Below are 18,612 nucleotides of genomic sequence, written 5' to 3' on the forward strand. Positions count from 1 at the left end.
GTGATCTATTTAGCTTCATTATTTTTATCTTTTTGTAACTCTATATGTGTTGTCACCTCTCTATGCAGAGTTTTATACTAACATAAATGTGGAAATAAATTGACACTTTTAATAATGCAACATCATTATAACTTATAACATTAAAACATGCTGCCTTTGGTGAAAAATAATGTAGGGACACTGTTTGCATTATTGGGTTTTTCTGTGAATTAAAATTTATGTATTCTAGCATTAAAAAGCTTAACATCATGAACACAGGATTCAACTACATAATAGGAGTGATTTGGGAAATGAAAGGGAAGAAAATATAATCCTTAATAGGCTTCTGATAAGGGTAATACACTGTGAATATTTAGATGAAACTGAAACAAGGATTAATGAACTGATATGGATTCTTAATCACCACTGGGCACTACACTTCATAAAAGTAATCACCCACATATTAAGTATTTCATTGAATGAGGCATAGTCACACATATTGGATTAATTAATCCTCAAAAAAACACAGCTGTTATGTAAGCAAAGCAGAAAAGGTTTATGTGTTAATTATCAGCAGTTGACTGGATCCAGGTTCTCTGATTTCATATCCTCTCTTCTACTACAACACTGTTTTTAAACTTCTTTCCACTTCTAACAACAAAATATACATTTTACATCATAACCCAAGACACACATGTACACATACACTCACAAGTACAATGGAAACAAACAGCAAATCCATAAAGAACCATAGAGCTGTCAAGTTTGTGATAGATTACAACTCCTGATGTGACAAGCACTAGCACATATCGTATCATTTTTTAAACACTGATGCCTTGAAAGGCTCATATCACCAGTGTTTAGCGTTTGATTTCTTCTTCAAGTACTGAACACGTGGAAAGGAATCATTTCCTTTCAGCTTATGTTTCCCATTATGACAAAAGGTTTATACTACAAAAGTCACTTTAGGATTTGAGCCATAGACCCAAGGAACAGTACTATGTCTTGTTTCTATGCATTCAGACTGATCTGGCTGGAGCTCAGAAAGTCCTGAACTTACCTAAACCAAGTCGTGAATTCAAGCAGAGTGGCCATGTGGTAAGTCAGCATGGGTGGTTCCTGGAAAACGCACCTTTGCTTTATGCTATTCTCTGACACAAGAGCACTTCTGACTTTTCCCTTCCCTAATCATTTTTCTATAAACATTTGTTCTATTGCATCTCCTAGGCAAACTATAGAGATTTGTTGGCTTTTATTTTAGATGTGCTTCAAAATAATCATGTTTGACATTTAGGCTCCTATTTTTTCATGAGTATAATTATTAGATCACTTCACTGGAATGACACCACAGAGAAACTCCCTGCATAATTTACTGTACTTAAATGAATAAGTGGACAATCAGGAAAATCCAATACTGAAGTAAAAGTCCTCTCTTTGACTTGAATCCACCAACAAGAGGAATGATGGTCATGAGTCTGGGCAATGCAAGTACTCCAAAGGTCTTCATCCTCTTGGGTTTCTCTGACCATCCCTGGTTGGAAATGCCGTTCTTCATAATGGTGTTTGTGGCTTACATCTGCACACTGGTTGGAAACATCTCGATTATTGTGGTGTCCAAGGTAGACCCTCATCTTGACAGCCCTATGTACTTTTTCCTTTCCAACCTCTCCTTCCTGGACCTGTGTTTTACCACAACCACCATCCGTCAACTGCTGTGGAATCTCTGGGGACCAGATAAATCTATCAGTTATGGAGGCTGTGTGGCCCAATTCTATATGTTTCACTTCCTGGGAGCCACAGAATGCATCCTCTTGGCGGTCATGTCCGTGGATTGGTACGTGGCCATCTACAAGTCCTTGAGGTACCAGGCTATCATGGGTCGGCGATTCTGTGTCTCCTTGGTGGCTGTCGCATGGATAAGTGGTTTGGCTAACTCCTTGCTTCAGTCGTTCCGCACTATTCAGCTGCCACTTTGTGGTAACAACAAGGTGGATGACTTCCTGTGTGAGATTCCAGTGATGATCAAGGTGTCCTGTGTCGATACCACTTTGAATGTAACTATGCTCTCTCTTGTAGGGACGATCTTTACCCTGGTTCCGTTGTCTCTTATCCTTCTCTCCTATGGGTTCATTGTAGCTACAGTACTCAGAATTCGGTCATCAACAGGAAACAAGAAGGCCTTCAACACCTGTGGCTCTCATGATTTTGTGGTCTCTCTCTTCTGTGGGCCAGTAATATGCATGTATGTGCAACCTTCTGGTACTAAATCCCAGGACAAGGAGAAACTCATGGCCCTGTTCTACAGTCTGCTGACTCCTATGCTTAACCCTTTTATTTATACTTTGAGGAAAAAGGACATGAAAGGGGCAATAAGGAGGCTTCTCCTCTCATTGAACCATCAGAGAAGAGAATAAAACACAGCTATTTTGTACTCTATACTCTCCATGTAAGTCTCCAAAGAGCCCTTGCTTTATATATATCTCTGGATGTAACCCCCTTCCAAAATGGTTAGAATCCTTCAGTCATTATCTGATCTACACATATGTTTATTCACAAAGTGCTATGATTTATTGGCCCTCATTTTGCAATGTGAACCTTAATCCCCACTTGTAAGTTACATGAGAGTGAATCCCTGTCATTAAGTCCTCTAAGTCCATTGAGAGATTCTGCTATAGGAATCTGTAAAGTAGCTCACTGACTCACTCATTCATCACCAGTCAAACAAAAGGAACCCTCTCATTTTATGTATAATTTTATAAAAATAACACAAGTATCATGTCATCTGTGAAGAGGGAGAGCTTGACTACTTAAACAAGTTAGAATGGCAAAAATTAACAAAACTGGAAAAAACAGATGTTGGGGAGGATGTGGAGAAAGGGAACCCTTTTACACTATTGGTGAGAATGCGAACTGGTACAGCCACTCTGGAAAACAGTATGGAGATTCCTCAAGATTTTAAGAATAGAATTACCCTATGACCCAGCAATTGCACTACTAGGTATTTACCACAAAGATACAGATGTAGTGAAAAGAAGGGGCATATGCACCCCAGGGTTCATAGCCGCAATGTCAACAATAGCCAAACTGTGGAAGGAGCTTCGATGCCCTTCAGCAGATGAGTGGATAAAGAACATGTGGTCCATATATACAATGGAATACTACTCAGTCATCAGAAAGGATGAATACTGAGCTTTTGCATTAAGAAGAATGGGACTGGAGGAGCTTATGCTGAATGAAATAAGTGAAGCAGAGAAAGATGATTAACATATGGTTTCACTTATTTGTGGAATATAAGGAATAGTTATGGAGAACATTAGGAGAAGTAAGGGAAAACGAAGTGGGGGAGGAATCAGAGGGGGAGAAGAACCTTGAGAGGCTATGGACTCTGGAAAACAAACTGAGGGTTTTGGAGGGGAGGGTGGTGGGGGAATGCGTTAGGCTGGTGATGAGTATTAAGGAGGCATGTATTGTACAGAGCACTCGGTGTTACATGCAGAAAAATGAATCACGGAACACTATATAAAAAAATAGTGATGTACTGTATGGAGACTAATAAAACATAAAAAAAAAAATTTAAAAAATAAAAAAAAATGGGGAGGGGAAAGATGGCAGAGAATTAGGAGACCCTGTTTCAACCGGTCCCCTCAAGTGAGCTAAATATCTATCAGAACACTCTGAACACCCATGAAATCAGCCTGAGATGTAAGATTATACACTTTTGGATCTCTACAGGGGCAGAAGACATCAGTGGAGAGGTAAAGCAGAGTAGGAACATCGGACTGATATCAGAAGATAAACAAAAGGAGGAGGGAGCCACCAGAGGTGACCCATTGGAAAGCAATACCCCAATACAAAAGTGCCCAGTCACTAATAAAGATTAGAGCAGAATTAAATGATATAGAAACTAAAAAATGTATATCATATCAATGAATCCAGGGGTTGGTCCCTTGAAAAAAATTAATAAAATTGAAACCCCCCCATCCAGACGTTAAAAAAGAAAAGAGAAAGGACTGAAATAAATAAAATCACAAATGAGAGAGGAGAGATAACAACCAACACCACAGAAATACAATTATAAAAAAATATGAAAAATTATGTCAACAAACAGGACAATCAAAGAAATGGATAAATTCCTAGGAACACAAACTATCAAAACTGAAACAGGAAGAAATAAAAAACTGGAACAGACCAATAACTGCAAAAAAACTGAATCAGTAATTTTAAAAATCCCAAAGGGGGCACCTGGATGGCTCAGGGGTTTATAGCCTCTGCCGTTGGCTCAGGTCATGATCTTAGGGTCCTGGGATTGAGCCCCACATTGGGCTCTCTGCTTGGCAGGGCGCCTTCTTCCCCCTCTCCCTCTCTGCCTGCCTCACTACCTACTTGTCATCTCTGTCGGTCAAATAAATAAGTGAAATCTTAAAAAAAAATTCCTAACAAACAAAAGTCCAGGGTCTGACGGCTGCACAAGGAAATTCTACCAAACATTTAAGGAACAGTTAATAGGTATTCTTCTCAAACTATTTCAAAAATTAGAAATGGAAGGAAAACTTCCAAATTAATTCTATGAGACCAGAATTACCCTGATTATAAAACCAGTAAAAGACTCCACTAAAAAAACAGAACTATAAGCCAATATCCCTGATGAACATGGATGCTAAAACTCTCAATAAAACACTAGTAAATCAAATACAACAATACAATAAAAGAATCATTTACCATGACCAAGTGGGATTTATTCCTGGGTTGCAAAGGTGATTCAATATTCACAAGTCAACCAATGTGATATACCACATTAATAAAAAAAAAAAGAGTAAGAACCATATGATCATTTCAGTAGATGTAGAAAAAGCATTTGATGAAGTACAGCATCCATTCATGATAAAAACCCTCAACAAAGTAGGGTTACAGAAACATACTTCAACATAGTAAAGGCCACATATGATAGACCTACAGCTAATGTCATCCTCGATGGGGGAAAACAGAGCTTTTTCTCTATGGAGCAAGTCAAGGATATCCACACTCACCATTGTTATTTCACATGGTACTACAACTCCTAGCCATCAGACAACAAAAAAATTCTAATCAGCAAGGTAGAAGTCAAGCTTTCACTATTTGGAGATGACATGATACTCTATACAGAAAACCCAAAAGATTCCACCAAAAGTTTGTTGAAACTGATAGACTGATTCAGTAAAGTCATGGGATACAAAATAAATGTACAGAAATTTGTTTCATTTCTACATACCAATCATGAAGCAACAGAAAGAGAAGTCAAGGAATCTTCCATTTACAATTGCACAAAACCCATAAAATACATAGGAATAAACCTAATCAAAGGGGTAAAGATCTGTACTCTGAAAACTATAAAACAGTTATGAAAGAAATTGAAGAGGACACAAAGAAATGGAAAAACATCCCGTGCTCATGGATCAGAACAAACATTGTTAAAATGTCTATACTACCAAAGCAACCTACATATTTAATGCAATCTCTATCAAAATACCAGCTGAATTCATGTATCAGTTGTAGCAGTTTTTTTTTAAGATTTATTTTTTTGACAGATAGAGATTACAAGTAGGCAGAGAGGCAGGCAGAGAGAGAGAGAGGAGTAAGCAGGCTCCCAGCCAAGCAGAGAGCCCAATGCGGGGCTCGATCCCAGGACCCTGGGATCATGACCTGAGCCGAAGGCAGAGGCTTTAACCCGCTGAGCCACCCAGGCGCCCCCAGTTGTAGCAGTTTTTTTGGTAGAGTCTTTCAGGTTTTCTACATAGAGTATCATGACATCATGATTGTAAATAGTGAAAGTTTGACCTGTTCAATAGTGAATAGTTTGACTTCTTCTTTGCTGACTATGATGCCTTTTATTTCTTTTTGTAGTCTGATTGCTGAGGCTAGGACTTCCAGTACTATGTTAAGTTGAGAGTGGACATCTCTGGTGTGTTCCTGACCTTAGGGTAAAAGTTCCCGGTTTTCCCCCATTGAGGATGTTATTAGCTATGGGTCTTTTGTATATGACTTGTATGACGTTGAGGTATGAATTAGAACCTCTATGTTGAGGTATGCATTAATATGAATTAATACCTCTATCCCTACACAGTGGAGGTTTTAAATCAAGTTACAAAGTTGTATTTTGTCAACTGCTTTTTCTGCATCTATTGAGAGGATAATATGGTCCTTGTCCTTTGCAACTGATGAATCAGTAAATTGTACCCCTGAACTACCCTGTTAACTAAACTGAATTTAAATTAAAAAAAATTAAATACCACCAGCACTTTTAACAGAGCTAGAACTATCCTAAAATTTGTATGGAACCACAAAAGACCCCAAATAACAAAACAATCTTGAAAAGCAAAGCTAGAGGCATCATGGTTCTGGACTTCAAGTTGCATTACAAAGATGAACTAATTAGAACAATATGGTGCTGGCATAAAAGCAGACATGTAGATCAACAGAATAGAATACCCGGAAAAGAACCCACAACTACCTGACCAATTCAAATTGGACGAAGCAGGAAAGAATGTCCAAAGGAAAAAATAAAGATAATCGATAAATGGTGTTGGGGAAACTGGACAGCAACATGGAAGAGAATGCAACTGAATCACTTTTTTATAACATACACAAAAATAAATTCAAAATAGGTGAAAAACGTGAGACAGGAATCAAAATTCTAGAGGAGAAAAAAGGCAGTAACCCCTTTGACATCAATCCTAGCAACTTCCTTTTATAGTCTCCTGGGACAAGGGAAACACAAGCAAATATAAACTATTGAGACTTCAACAAAATAAAAAATAAAAAGCTTCTGCACAGTGAAGGAAATGATCAACAAACCTAAATGGTAACCTATGGAACAGGAGAATATACTTGCAAATGACATATCTGATAAAGCATTAGTATCCAAAATCTATAAAGAATTTACCAAATTCAACACCCCAAAACAAATAATCCAGTTAAAAAATGGGCAGAATAGAGGAATACACATTTTTCCAAAGACACAGGGGTAGATAGGAGACACATGAAAAGATACTCAACCTCACTCATCATCAAGGATATACAAACAAGAATCCAATGAGATATCATCTCACACCTGTCAGAATGGCTAAAATTATCAGCACAGGAAACAACTCTGTTGGCGAAGATGTAGAGAAAGGATATCTTTCTTGCACTGTTGGTGGGAATGCAAACTGGTGTAGCCACTGTGCAAACAGTACGTGGGTTCTTCAAAAAGTTAAAAATAGAATTATCCTATGATCCAGCAACTTCACTACTAAATATTTAAGCAAAGGATACAAAAATACTGATTTGAAGGGGTACATGCACCCCAATGATTATAGCAGCATTACGAACAATAGCCAGACTATGGAAAGAACACAAGTGTTCATCAACTGAGGGATGCATAAAGAAGATGTGGTGTGTGTGTATGTGTGTATGGAATATCACTCAGTCAACAAAAGAATGAAATCTTGCCACATGGAACAACATGGATAGAACTAGAGTATTCTGCTAAGTGAAATAAGTCAGACAAAGACAAATGCTTGATTTCAATTATATGTGGTATTTAAGAAACAGAACAAATGAACATGGGGTGGGGAGTAGGCAACCAAGAAAGAGACTCTTTTTTAAAACATATAATGTATCGAGGGAGGAGAAATATGGTGGAGGAGTAGGACACCTAATATCATTGGGTCCCAGGAGTTCAGCTAGATAGTTATCAAGCCATTCTGACCACCTACAAACTCAACAGGAGATAGAAGAGAAGAGCAACAATTTTAGGAACAGAAAAGTGACTTTATGGAAGGTAGGATGGGCAAACTGAATCCAAAGCAATGGGAAGATAGACCACGGGGACAGGGGCAGGCTCCTGGCAAGGGACAGAGTGGTGGAGCACAAAATCAGGACTTGTAGAAGTCTGCTTCACTGAGGGACGTTGCTCCAGTGGCTAAGCCGGGGATGGAGCCCTCGTAGGGACATGGTGGTCTCAGGACCCTTAGGGTCACAGAAAGGCCAGGGGTGCCTGAGTGTGGCAGAGCCCCCAGGCATCAGAGCAGGAAAGCTGGCTGTAGAGATGGAGCCAAGCAGTGGGCTCTCATCTCTGGCTTACCTTAAACTGTGATCAAGGCACAGTTGGCCACTACTTTTCAAGCAGGGACCCCACAAGCAGCAGATCCAGGGAGATCCCCTTCTTCCTCCTCTGGGAAGAATGGCATGGGAGCATGCAGCAAGGATCTGCTGGGTTTGAAGACTCCAAACAGGGCCATGCGCCAGAGAGATAAATGCTCAGTCACAGACCAGGTGAACTCGGAGCACGGTTGGAGACCAGAGAGACAGGAGGGATTGACAGCTTTTCTCTGAAGGCACACTGAGGAGTGGGCCCAAGCTCTTGGCTCCTCTGGGCCAGAGACTGGGAAGCTGCCATCTTCATTCCCATCTTCCAAAGCAGTATGGAAAGCGGTCAGGAAACAAAACCTCCCAAGACCAAAACCACACAGAGTGCTTAGGCTGCCCCCTGACAAAGGTGGTGCAATTCCACCTCAGGAAAAGACATTTGAGAATCAGGGCAACAGGCCCCTCCCCCAGAAGATCAGCAAGAACATCCAGCCAAGATCAAGTTCACAGATCAATGAGAACTGTGGAATTCCAGAGATGCGGAAATGCAACACATAGAACTCGTGCTTTTTTTTCCCCATGATCCTTTAGCCTTTCAAAGGTAAATTTTTTTAAAAGATTCTGCTTATTTGACAGAGAGAGATCACAAGTAGGCAAGACAGGCAGTCAGAGAAAGGACAGAAGCAGCCTCCCCACTGAGCCGAGAGCCCAGTGGGGGGCTTAATCCCAGGACCCTGAGATCATGACCTGGGCTGAAGGCAGAGGCTTAAACCACTGAGCAACCCAGATGTCCTGAAAGTTAAATTTTAAATTTTTTTTCTTATTCTATTTTCTTTTTTTTTAATTTCTTTTCAGCGTAACAGAATTCATTGTTTTTGCACCACACCCAGTGCTCCATGCAATGCATGCCTTCTCTTTCCTATTTTAACATTTTTAGCTATTTTATCAATACCTTTTTAAAAATCTTTTTAAATTTTTATTGTTATAGTCATATTCTATCCTTTCATTGTATTTAGCCTTGGTTTCTGTATACATATAGGTTTTTCTTTCTTTAAAATTTTGAGACACAGTTTCTTCTAGCAGATCAAAATATACACTAAATCTAGCACATGACTTTGTTCTAGTCTCCAGCCTGATCACAATCTTTCCTTTTTTCTTTTTTTTAAAGATTTTATTTATTATTTGACAGAGAGAGAGAGAGACCGCAAGTAGACAGAGAGGCAGGTAGGGGGTGGGAAACAGGCACCCCACTGAACAAAGAGCCTGATGCAGGGCTCGATCCCAGGATCCTGGGATCGTGACCTGAGCCAAACGTAGAGGCTTAATCCACTGAGTCACCCAGGCACCTCACTTTTTAATTTTTTCAACCAACTTCTTACCAATTCTTTTTTAGGATCTTTTTAAATTTTCAACTTTACATCATATTCTATCCCTTCATCATATATACCCTTATTTTTGTATATATATGTTTTTCTTTCTTTAAAATTTTGTGAGACTATTTCTTCTAACAGACCAAAATACACCCAAAATCAAGTGTGTGCTCTGTTCTAGTCACCAGTCCAATATATATATCACCCCAATGATTACAGCAGCATTATCAGCAATAGCCAGACTATGGAAAGAACACAGGTTTGTGTATATATATGTATACACACACACACACACACACACACATATATGTATATACATGTATATATACACATATATATTTATATACACAAGTGTGTATATAAGTAAATAAGTGTGTATTTAAGTGTGTAAATAAGTGTATATTTTTATTTTTTAAAAGATTTTATTTATTTATTTGAGAGAGAGAGACAGAATGAGAGAGCATGAAAGGGGAAGTCAGAGGGAGAAGCAGACTCCCCATGCAGCTGGGAGCCTGATGTGAGACTTGATCCCAGGACTCCGGGATCATGACCTGAGTCGAAGGCAGTCGCTTAACCAACTGAACCACCCAGGCACCCTCATTCATCTATTCTTATCTGGATAAGGTGGAAAAAATGACCTCAAAAAAAAAAAAAAAAAGAACAGGAGGCAATACTGATGGCTACGGACCTAATCAATACAGACATTAGTAAGATGTCATATCTAGAGTTCAGAATGGTGATTACCAAGGTGTTAGCTGGACTAGAAAAAAGCATGGAAGATACTAGAGAATCCCTTTCTGGAAAAATAAAGAACTAAAATCTAACCAGATTGAAATAAAAAAAATTAATTTAAATTTCTATTAAATGACCTATTTTTTTCCATTTTTTATGAACATATAATGTATTATTTGCTTTGGAGGGTAAAGGTCTGTGAATCATCTCTTACACAATTCACAGCACTCACCATAGAATATACCTTCCCCAGTGTCCATCACTCATCCACCCCATCCGTCCTATCCCCCAAGAAACAGACTCAACTGTAAAGAACAAACTCATGGTTATTAGAGGGAAGGTGGACAAGGGAATGTGATAAATGTGTGAGGGGATGAAGGAGGATACGTGATGAGTACCTTGTTTTGTATGGAAGTGCAGAATCCCTAAATTCTAGACCAGAAACCAATATGATACTGTATGTTAAGTAACTGGAACTTAAATAAAAATGTGGACAAACTCATGTCTCAAAAAAAATCTCTGAGAGGTATTCTATAAATGAACAAAGATACTAAAGGAACTCACATTCAAATTCCCCAAAATCACTTGTTCAAACTAGATCTACTCCAATTATAACCTATTCATGTATTGATCAATGATTGATTAATTGTGTATAATACCCAATGCTCATGAGGTCACATGTCAACCTTAATGCCCATCCTATTTAAAATTAGTGTCCACTATGTTGGGAAATAAAATGAGTTGATTTTTAAACAAATCTAGTAACAGAAGAAACTTTTCGACCACTCTGAGTTCAGTAGGTAAATAATAAGAAGGTTTTTTTAAATATTTATTTTTATTTGTTTATTTACAGTATAACAGTGTTCATTGTTTTGGCATCACACCCAGTGCTCCATGCAGTACGTGCCCTCCCTATTACCCACCACCTGTTTCCTCAACCTCACAGCCCCCGCACCCCCCTGCCGCCCCTTCATAACCCTCTGGTTGTTTTTCAGAGTCCATAGTCTCTCATGGTTCATCTCCCCTTCCAGTTTCCCTCAACTCCCTCTCCTCTCCATCTCCCCATGTCCTCCATGTGATTTGCTTTGCTCCACAAATAAGTGAGACCATATGATACTTGACTCTCTCTGCTTGACTTATTTCGCTCAGCATAATTTCTTCCAGTCCCGTCCATGTTGCTACAAAAGTTGGGTATTCGTCCTTTCTGATGGAGGCATAATACTCCATTGTGTATATGGACCACATCTTCCTTATCCATTCATCCGTTGAAGGGCATCTTGGTTCTTTCCACAGTTTGGCGACCGTAGCCATTGCTGCAATAAACATTGGGGTACAAATGGCCCTTCTTTTCACTACATCTGTATCTTTGGGGTAAATACCCAGCAGTGCAATTGCAGGGTCATAGTGAAGCTCTATTTTTAATTTCTTCAGGAATCTCCACACTGTTCTCCAAAGTGGCTGCACTAACTTGCATTCCCACCAACAGTGGAAGAGGGTTCCCCTTTCTCCACATCCTCTCCAACACACGTTGTTTCCTGTCTTGCTAATTTTGGCCATTCTAACTGGTGTTAGGTGGTATCTCAATGTTGTTTTAATTTGAATCTCCCTGATGGCTAGTGATGATGAACATTTTTTCATGTGTCTCATAGCCATTTGTATGTCTTCATTGGAGAAGTGTCTGTTCATATCTTCTGCCCATTTTTTGATATGATTATCTGTTTTGTGTGTGTTGACTTTGAGAAGTTCTTTATAGATCCTGGATATCAACCTTTTGTCTGTACTTTCATTTGCAAATATCTTCTCCCATTCCGTGGGTTGCCGCTTTGTTTTGTTGACTGTTTCCTTTGCTGTGCAGAAGCCTTTGATCTTGATGAAGTCCCAAAAGTTCATTTTCGCTTTTGTTTCCTTGGCCTTTGGAGACATATCTTGAAAGAAGTTGCTGTGGCTGATATCGAAGAGGTTACTGCCTATGTTCTCCTCTAGGATTCTGAGAGATTGTGTCTCACGTTGAGGTCTTTTATCCATTTCGAGTTTATTTTTGTGTACGGCGTAAGAGAATGGTCGAGTTTCATTCTTCTACATATCGCTGTGCAGTTTTCCCAGCACCATTTATTGAAGAGACTGTCTTTTTTCCATTGAATATTTTTTCCTGTTTTCTCGAAGATTATTTCACCATAGAGTTGAGGGTCCATATCTGGGCTCTCCACTCTGTTCCATGGGTCTATCTGTCTGTTTTTATGCCAGTACCACGCTGTCTTGGTGATCACAGCTTTGTAGTAAAGCTTGAAATCGGGTAACGTGATGCCGCCAGTTTTGTTTTTGTTTTTCAACATTTCCTTAGAAATTCGGGGTCTCTTCTGGCTCCATACAAATTTTAGGATTATTTGCTCCAGCTCTTTGAAAAATATCGGTGGAATTTTGCTCGGAATGGCATTAAAAGAATAGATTGCTCTAGGCAGTATAGACATTAGCAATGTTTATTCTTCCAATCCAAGAGCATGGAACAGTCTTCCATCTTTTTGTGTCTTCAATTTCTTTCATGAGTGTTCTGTAGTTCCTCGAGTACAGGTCCTTTACCTCTTTGGTTAGGTTTATTCCCAGGTATCTTAAGGTTCTTGGTGCTATAGTAAATGGAATCGATTCTCTAATTTCCCTTTCTGTATTTTCATTGTTGCTGTATAAGAAAGCCACTGATTTCTGTACATTGACTTTGTATCCTGCCACGTTACTGAATTGCTGAATGAGTTCTAGTAGTTTGGGGGTGGAGTCTTTGGGGTTTTCCATATAAAGAATCATGTCATCTGCGAAGAGAGAGAGTTTGACTTCTTCCTTGCCAATTTGCATACCTTTTATTTCTCTTTGTTGTCTGATTGCCATTGCTAGGACTTCTAATACTATGTTGAACAAGAGTGGTGAGAGTGGGCATCCTTGTCATGTTCCTGATCTCAATGGGAAGGCTGAAAGCTTTTTCCCATTGAGGATGATATTTGCTGTGGGTCTTTCATAGATAGATATTATGAAGTTCAGGAATGTTCCTTCTATCCCTATACTTGAAGCGTTTTCATCAGGAACGGATGCTGGATTTTGTCAAATGCTTTTTCTGCATCAATTGAGAGGACCATGTGGTTCTTCTCTCTTCGCTTATTGATGTGTTCTATCACACTGATTGATTTGCGAATGTTGAACCAACCTTGCAACCCAGGGGTGAATCCCACCTGGTCATGGTGGATAATCTTTTGAATGTACTGCTGGATCCTGTTTGCTAGGATCTTGTTGAGAATCTTTGCATCCATATTCATCAGTGATATTGGTCTAAAATTCTCCTTTTTGGTAGGGTCTTTTCCTGGTTTGGGGATCAGGGTAATGCTGGCTTCATAAAAAGAGTCTGGAAGTTTTCCTTCTGCTTCAATTTTTTGGAACAGCTTCAGGAGAATTGGTGTTATTTCTTCTTTGAAAGTTTGGTAGAATTCCCCAGGGAATCCGTCAGGTCCTGGGCTCTTGTTTTTTGGGAGGTTTTTGATCACTGCTTCAATCTCATTGCTAGATATCGGTCTATTCAGGTTGTCAATTTCTTCCTGGTTCAATTTTGGGAGTTTGTAGCTTTCCAGGAATGCATCCATTTCATCTAGGTTGCTTAGCTTATTGGCATATAACTGTTGGTAATAATTTCTGATGATTGTTTCTATTTCCTTGGTGTTAGTTGTGATCTCTCCCTTTTCATTCATAATTTTATTAATTTGGGCTTTCTCTTTTTTCTTTTGGATTAGTGTGGCCAATGGTTTATCGATCTTATTGATTCTTTCAAAAAACCAGCTTCTAGTTTCATTGATACGTTCTACTGTAGCTCTCGTTTCTACCTCATTGATCTCTGCTCTAATATTGATTATTTCCCTTCTTGCATGTGGAGTTGGTTTGATTTGTTGTTGATTCTCCAGTTCTTTAAGGTGTAGAGACAGCTGGTGTATTCTGGATTTTTCAATGTTTTTGAGGGAGGCTTGGATGGCTATGTATTTCCCCCTTAGAACCGCCTTTGCTGTATCCCATAGGTTTTGGACCGAGGTGTCTTCATTCTCATTGGTTTCCATGAATTGTTTAAGTTCCTCTTTGATCTCCTGGTTGATCCAAGCATTCTTAAGCAAGGTGGTCTTTAGCTTCCAGGTGTTTGAGTTCCTTCTGAACTTTTCCTTGTGATTGAGCTCCAGTTTCAAAGCATTGGGATCGGAGAATTTGCAGGGAATAATGTCAGTCTTTTGGTATCGGTTGAGTCCTGCTTTGTGAACCAGTATGTGGTCTATTCTGGAGAAGGTTCCATGTGCACTTGAGAAGAACGAGTATTCTGTTGTTTTAGGGTGGAATGTTCTGTATATGTCTATGGGGTCCATCTGGTCCAATGTTTCATTCAATGCTCTTATTTCTTTATTAATTTTCTGCTTTGATGATCTGTCTATTTCTGAGAGAGGTGTATTAATATCTCCTACTATTATTGTATTCGTATCAATATGACTCTTTATCTTGATTAATAGTTTTCTTATGCAATTGGGTGCTCCCATATTGGGGGCATAGATATTCACAATTGTTAGATCGTCTTGGCGGATAGTTCCTTTAAGAATTATGTAGTGTCCTTCTGTATCTCTGACTGCAGTCTTTAGTTAAAATCTAATTTATCTGATATGAGAATCGCTACTCCGGCCTTCTTTTGAGGCCCATTGGCATGAAAGATGCTTCTCCATCCCTTCACTTTCAGTCTGGGTGTATCCTTAGGTTCAAAATGGGTCTCTTGTAGACAACATATGGATGGGTCCTGTCGTTTTATCCAATCTGCAACCCTGTGTCATTTTATGGGCGCATTTAGGCCATTCACATTGAGAGTGATTATTGAGAGATAGGTTTTTATTGACATCGTGTTGCCTTTGAAGTCTTTCTGTCTATAGATTGTTTCTGTATTTCTGTTCAATGATATTCTTGGGATTTTTTCTCTCTTAGGGGACCCCCCTTAATATTTCCCGAAGTGTCGGCTTAGTGGTTGCATAGTCTTTTAAGCCTTGCCGGTCTTGGAAACTCTTTATCTCTCCATCCATTTTAAATGTCAGTCTTGCTGGATAGAGTATTCTTGGTTGCATGTTCTTCTCATTTAGTACTCTGAATATATTTTGCCAGCCCTTCCTGGCTTTCCAGGTCTCTGTGGAAAGGTCTGACGTTATTCTAATGGGCTTTCCTCTGTATGTAAGAAGCCTCTTTGTCCTATCTGCTTTTAAGAGGGTCTCTCTTGAAACTAAATTCCCCATTCTAATGATAAGGTGCCGTGAGGACTTTCGAGAATTTAAAATCTTGGGAGGAAATCTTTCTGCCTCTAGTACATGAACGTTGTTTCCATTCGTGAGATTGGGAAAATTTTCATAGACAACTTCTTCCACTCTATCTTCTAGACTTCTTTCTTTTTCTTCCCGTTCAGGGATTCCAATAATTCTGACGTTGGAACGTTTCATGGCATCGTTTATTTCCCTGATTCTGTTTTCGTGGCTTCTGAGCTGTTTGTTCCAGGCTTCCTCCTGATCCTTTCTCTCTATCTGTTTGTCCTCCAGATCACTAATTCTATCTTCTGTCTCAGTTACCCTAGCTTTTAGAGAATTTAGATTGGATTGGAACTCATTGAGAGCATTTTGAACATCATCCCTGGTGGCTTTCAGTTCTGCCCTAATCAATTCTGTTTGGTCATCCATGGCTTTCTCCAACCTAGCTATTGCCTGGATAATTGTTAGTCTGAATTCCTATTCTGACGTATTGTCTATGTCGATAGCCATTAGCTCTGTTGCAGAAGGCCCATCCTCTGTATTTTTCTTCTGTTGGGTATTCCTCCTCCTAGTCATTTTGGTAAGAGATGACTAAACAGATGCAGCTGGACTTATCGATTGTGGTACAGTCAATGTGCACCCTGGAACGCTTCTGTGCAATCAGGATTCCCCACCCAAATGAGAGAAAAACGAGAAGAAAAAGAAATAGAGAAGAAGAAAGAAAAAAAAAGGGGAAAGAAAAAAGGAAAAAAAAAGAGAGAGAGAGAGATAGGAAAAAAAGGGAAGATAAAAGAGAAGGCTCAGCCCAAATGGGCCACAAGGTAAGATTTGTGGAGTATACAAACAAAAACAGATAAACAAAAGGAGTGATAAAAGTATATGACAAGAGAAAAAAATATGTATATATGAGCAAAAAAAAAAAAAAAAACGGAAGAACCTCATCAGAAAGAACCCCAAGTATAAGGTTTATATATTATCAGGACAAACACAAATTCACAGAAACACTGACAGAAGGAAAAATTGGGAGAATGGTTATAGATTCTCAGTGTGGGTGAGGAAGGTTATTTTGATTCTTCCTGAAGGTATCTTGATGTTTTTGTTAAGGGACTCAACTTTCCTAAGTTACAGGGGGATTAGAAACTGGTTTGCCTATAGGGGTAGCATTGATTGGGGAAAGGGGATTACCTTGCAGTTTAACTCTATATGTATAGTAGAAAATAAAAATTAAAAAAGAATAAACTAGACTAAACTAAGTTAAAATTAAAAAAGAAGAGGGGAGTCAAGATGGCGGGGAAGTAGGAGGAGGCACCATTTCAACCTGTACCCTAAAGTGAGCTGATTACCTACCAAAGAACTCCGACCACCCATGAAATCAGCCTGAAATCAGAATTATACACGTCTGGATCTCTACAGGAGCAGAGGACGCCAGTGGCAGGTAAAGCAGACTGGGAACGTCTGACTGATATCGGAAGATAAACAAAAGGGGGAGGGAGCCACCAGAGGTGACCCATCAGAAAGTATCACCCCAACACGAGAGTGCTCTGTGTCTGGGGACCAGCATTAACTTGGAGTCTGGTTGAAAGCACTCAAAAAACAAACAGCAAAGGATCACGGGGGGTAATAGTGGGAACCTGGGCAGTTAGGGTCAGGGACCTAAGTCCCCGGACCCAGGACAGCCTCCCTGGCGCAGAACCAGAGAGAGTGCTGCGGAGAAATCAGGTCTCTGTCCCTGAGCAGCCAGTGCACCTGAATGCCAGCGCACCCGAGAATGAGTGGGGTCTGGCTCCCTGAGGGGCTGGGAGCCTGGCCAGATGGCAATCCTGAAACGCGCCCGTCCAACACCCTCCCTTGGGATAGGTGCTCATAGGCGCTAGCCTGGAGCTCTGGCAGCCCGAAAAACCAGACATTCCCGGCCTGGGACAGCGGGAAAATCTCAGTGTGCCATCTCTGCTCCGAACCTCTCTGGCGGTCTGGAGCTGCCTAGACAGCCACCGCTGCCCTGGTTTTGGGTACAAGGAGGAGCTCCTGCATCCCCAGGGACAGTGACTCAGAACCGACTCTGCCAGCAGCTTTTGCAAAACAGTCTGAGGCTTCTCTCTGAGAGGGAGGTCGGGGTGCTGTTTGCTCTCCTCTAAACCTCCAAAAACAATCAAAAGCTGTCAAGGCGAGAGAAAGCATATGAAAGAACATAAACACCCCCAGAGAACAAAAGGCTGAAAAAAACAGTTTCCTGAAAAAAAAAAAGAGCTCACCCCCTTGAGGGGAGCAGGGGGACCTAACTCAGGGAACATCATTGTCTGAAAACCCACGTGGCAGGCCCCTCCCCCAGAAAACCAACCAGGAAGGAAGAAAAAAAAAAAAAAGACTACAAGAGAACAATCACCACTACTTCATAAATACAACTTTTATTTTTAACTCTTTACCAATATTCTGGTTCTTCTTTTTTTATTCATACAGATAATTTTTTAACCTATTTACCATCACACCGAGATGTCCAGTACATCAAATACTTTAATAACCTTCTAACCTGAACTTTTTGATACATACACCCGTGTTTTTCTTTTGTTTTTCTATTTTTTTAATTCTTTTTTAATTTTAACTTAGTTTAGTCTAGTTTATTCTTTTTTAATTTTTATTTTCTACTATACATATAGAGTTAAACTGCAAGGTAATCCCCTTTCCCCAATCAATGCTACCCCTATAGGCAAACCAGTTTCTAATCCCCCTGTAACTAAGGAAAGTTGAGTCCCTTAACAAAAACATCAAGATACCTTCAGGAAGAATCAAAATAACCTTCCTCACCCACACTGAGAATCTATAACCATTCTCCCAATTTTTCCTTCTGTCAGTGTTTCTGTGAATTTGTGTTTGTCCTGATAATATATAAACCTTATACTTGGGGTTCTTTCTGATGAGGTTCTTCCCTTTTTGTTTTTGCTTATATATACATATTTTTTTCTCTTGTCATATACTTTTATCACTCCTTTGTTTATCTGTTTTTGTTTGTATACTCCACAAATCTTACCTTGTGGCCCATTTGGGCTGAGCCTTCTCTTTTATCTTCCCTTTTTTTCCTATCTCTCTCTCTCTCTTTTTTTTTCCTTTTTTCTTTCCCCTTTTTTTTTCTTTCTTCT

At 39.6% G+C, this 18,612-nt stretch overlaps 1 protein-coding gene across 1 annotated transcript; it reads left to right on the forward strand.

The window, feature by feature from the left end:
- Positions 1–1,448: 1,448 nt before the first annotated feature.
- On the forward strand, positions 1,449–2,393 carry LOC123942275 (olfactory receptor 2B11-like). The gene has a single exon (XM_046006125.1). The coding sequence runs from the start codon at positions 1,449–1,451 to the stop codon at positions 2,391–2,393; it is 945 nt and encodes a 314-aa protein (XP_045862081.1).
- Positions 2,394–18,612: the final 16,219 nt, after the last annotated feature.

Source organism: Meles meles, chromosome 5, assembly GCF_922984935.1.
Source record: "Meles meles chromosome 5, mMelMel3.1 paternal haplotype, whole genome shotgun sequence".
Taxonomy (NCBI): domain Eukaryota; kingdom Metazoa; phylum Chordata; class Mammalia; order Carnivora; family Mustelidae; genus Meles; species Meles meles.

Excerpts from the sequence above, each read along its gene's own strand:
- LOC123942275 (XM_046006125.1), top strand. The coding sequence starts at position 1,449 with ATGAGTCTGGGCAATGCAAGTACTCCAAAGGTCTTCATCCTCTTGGGT.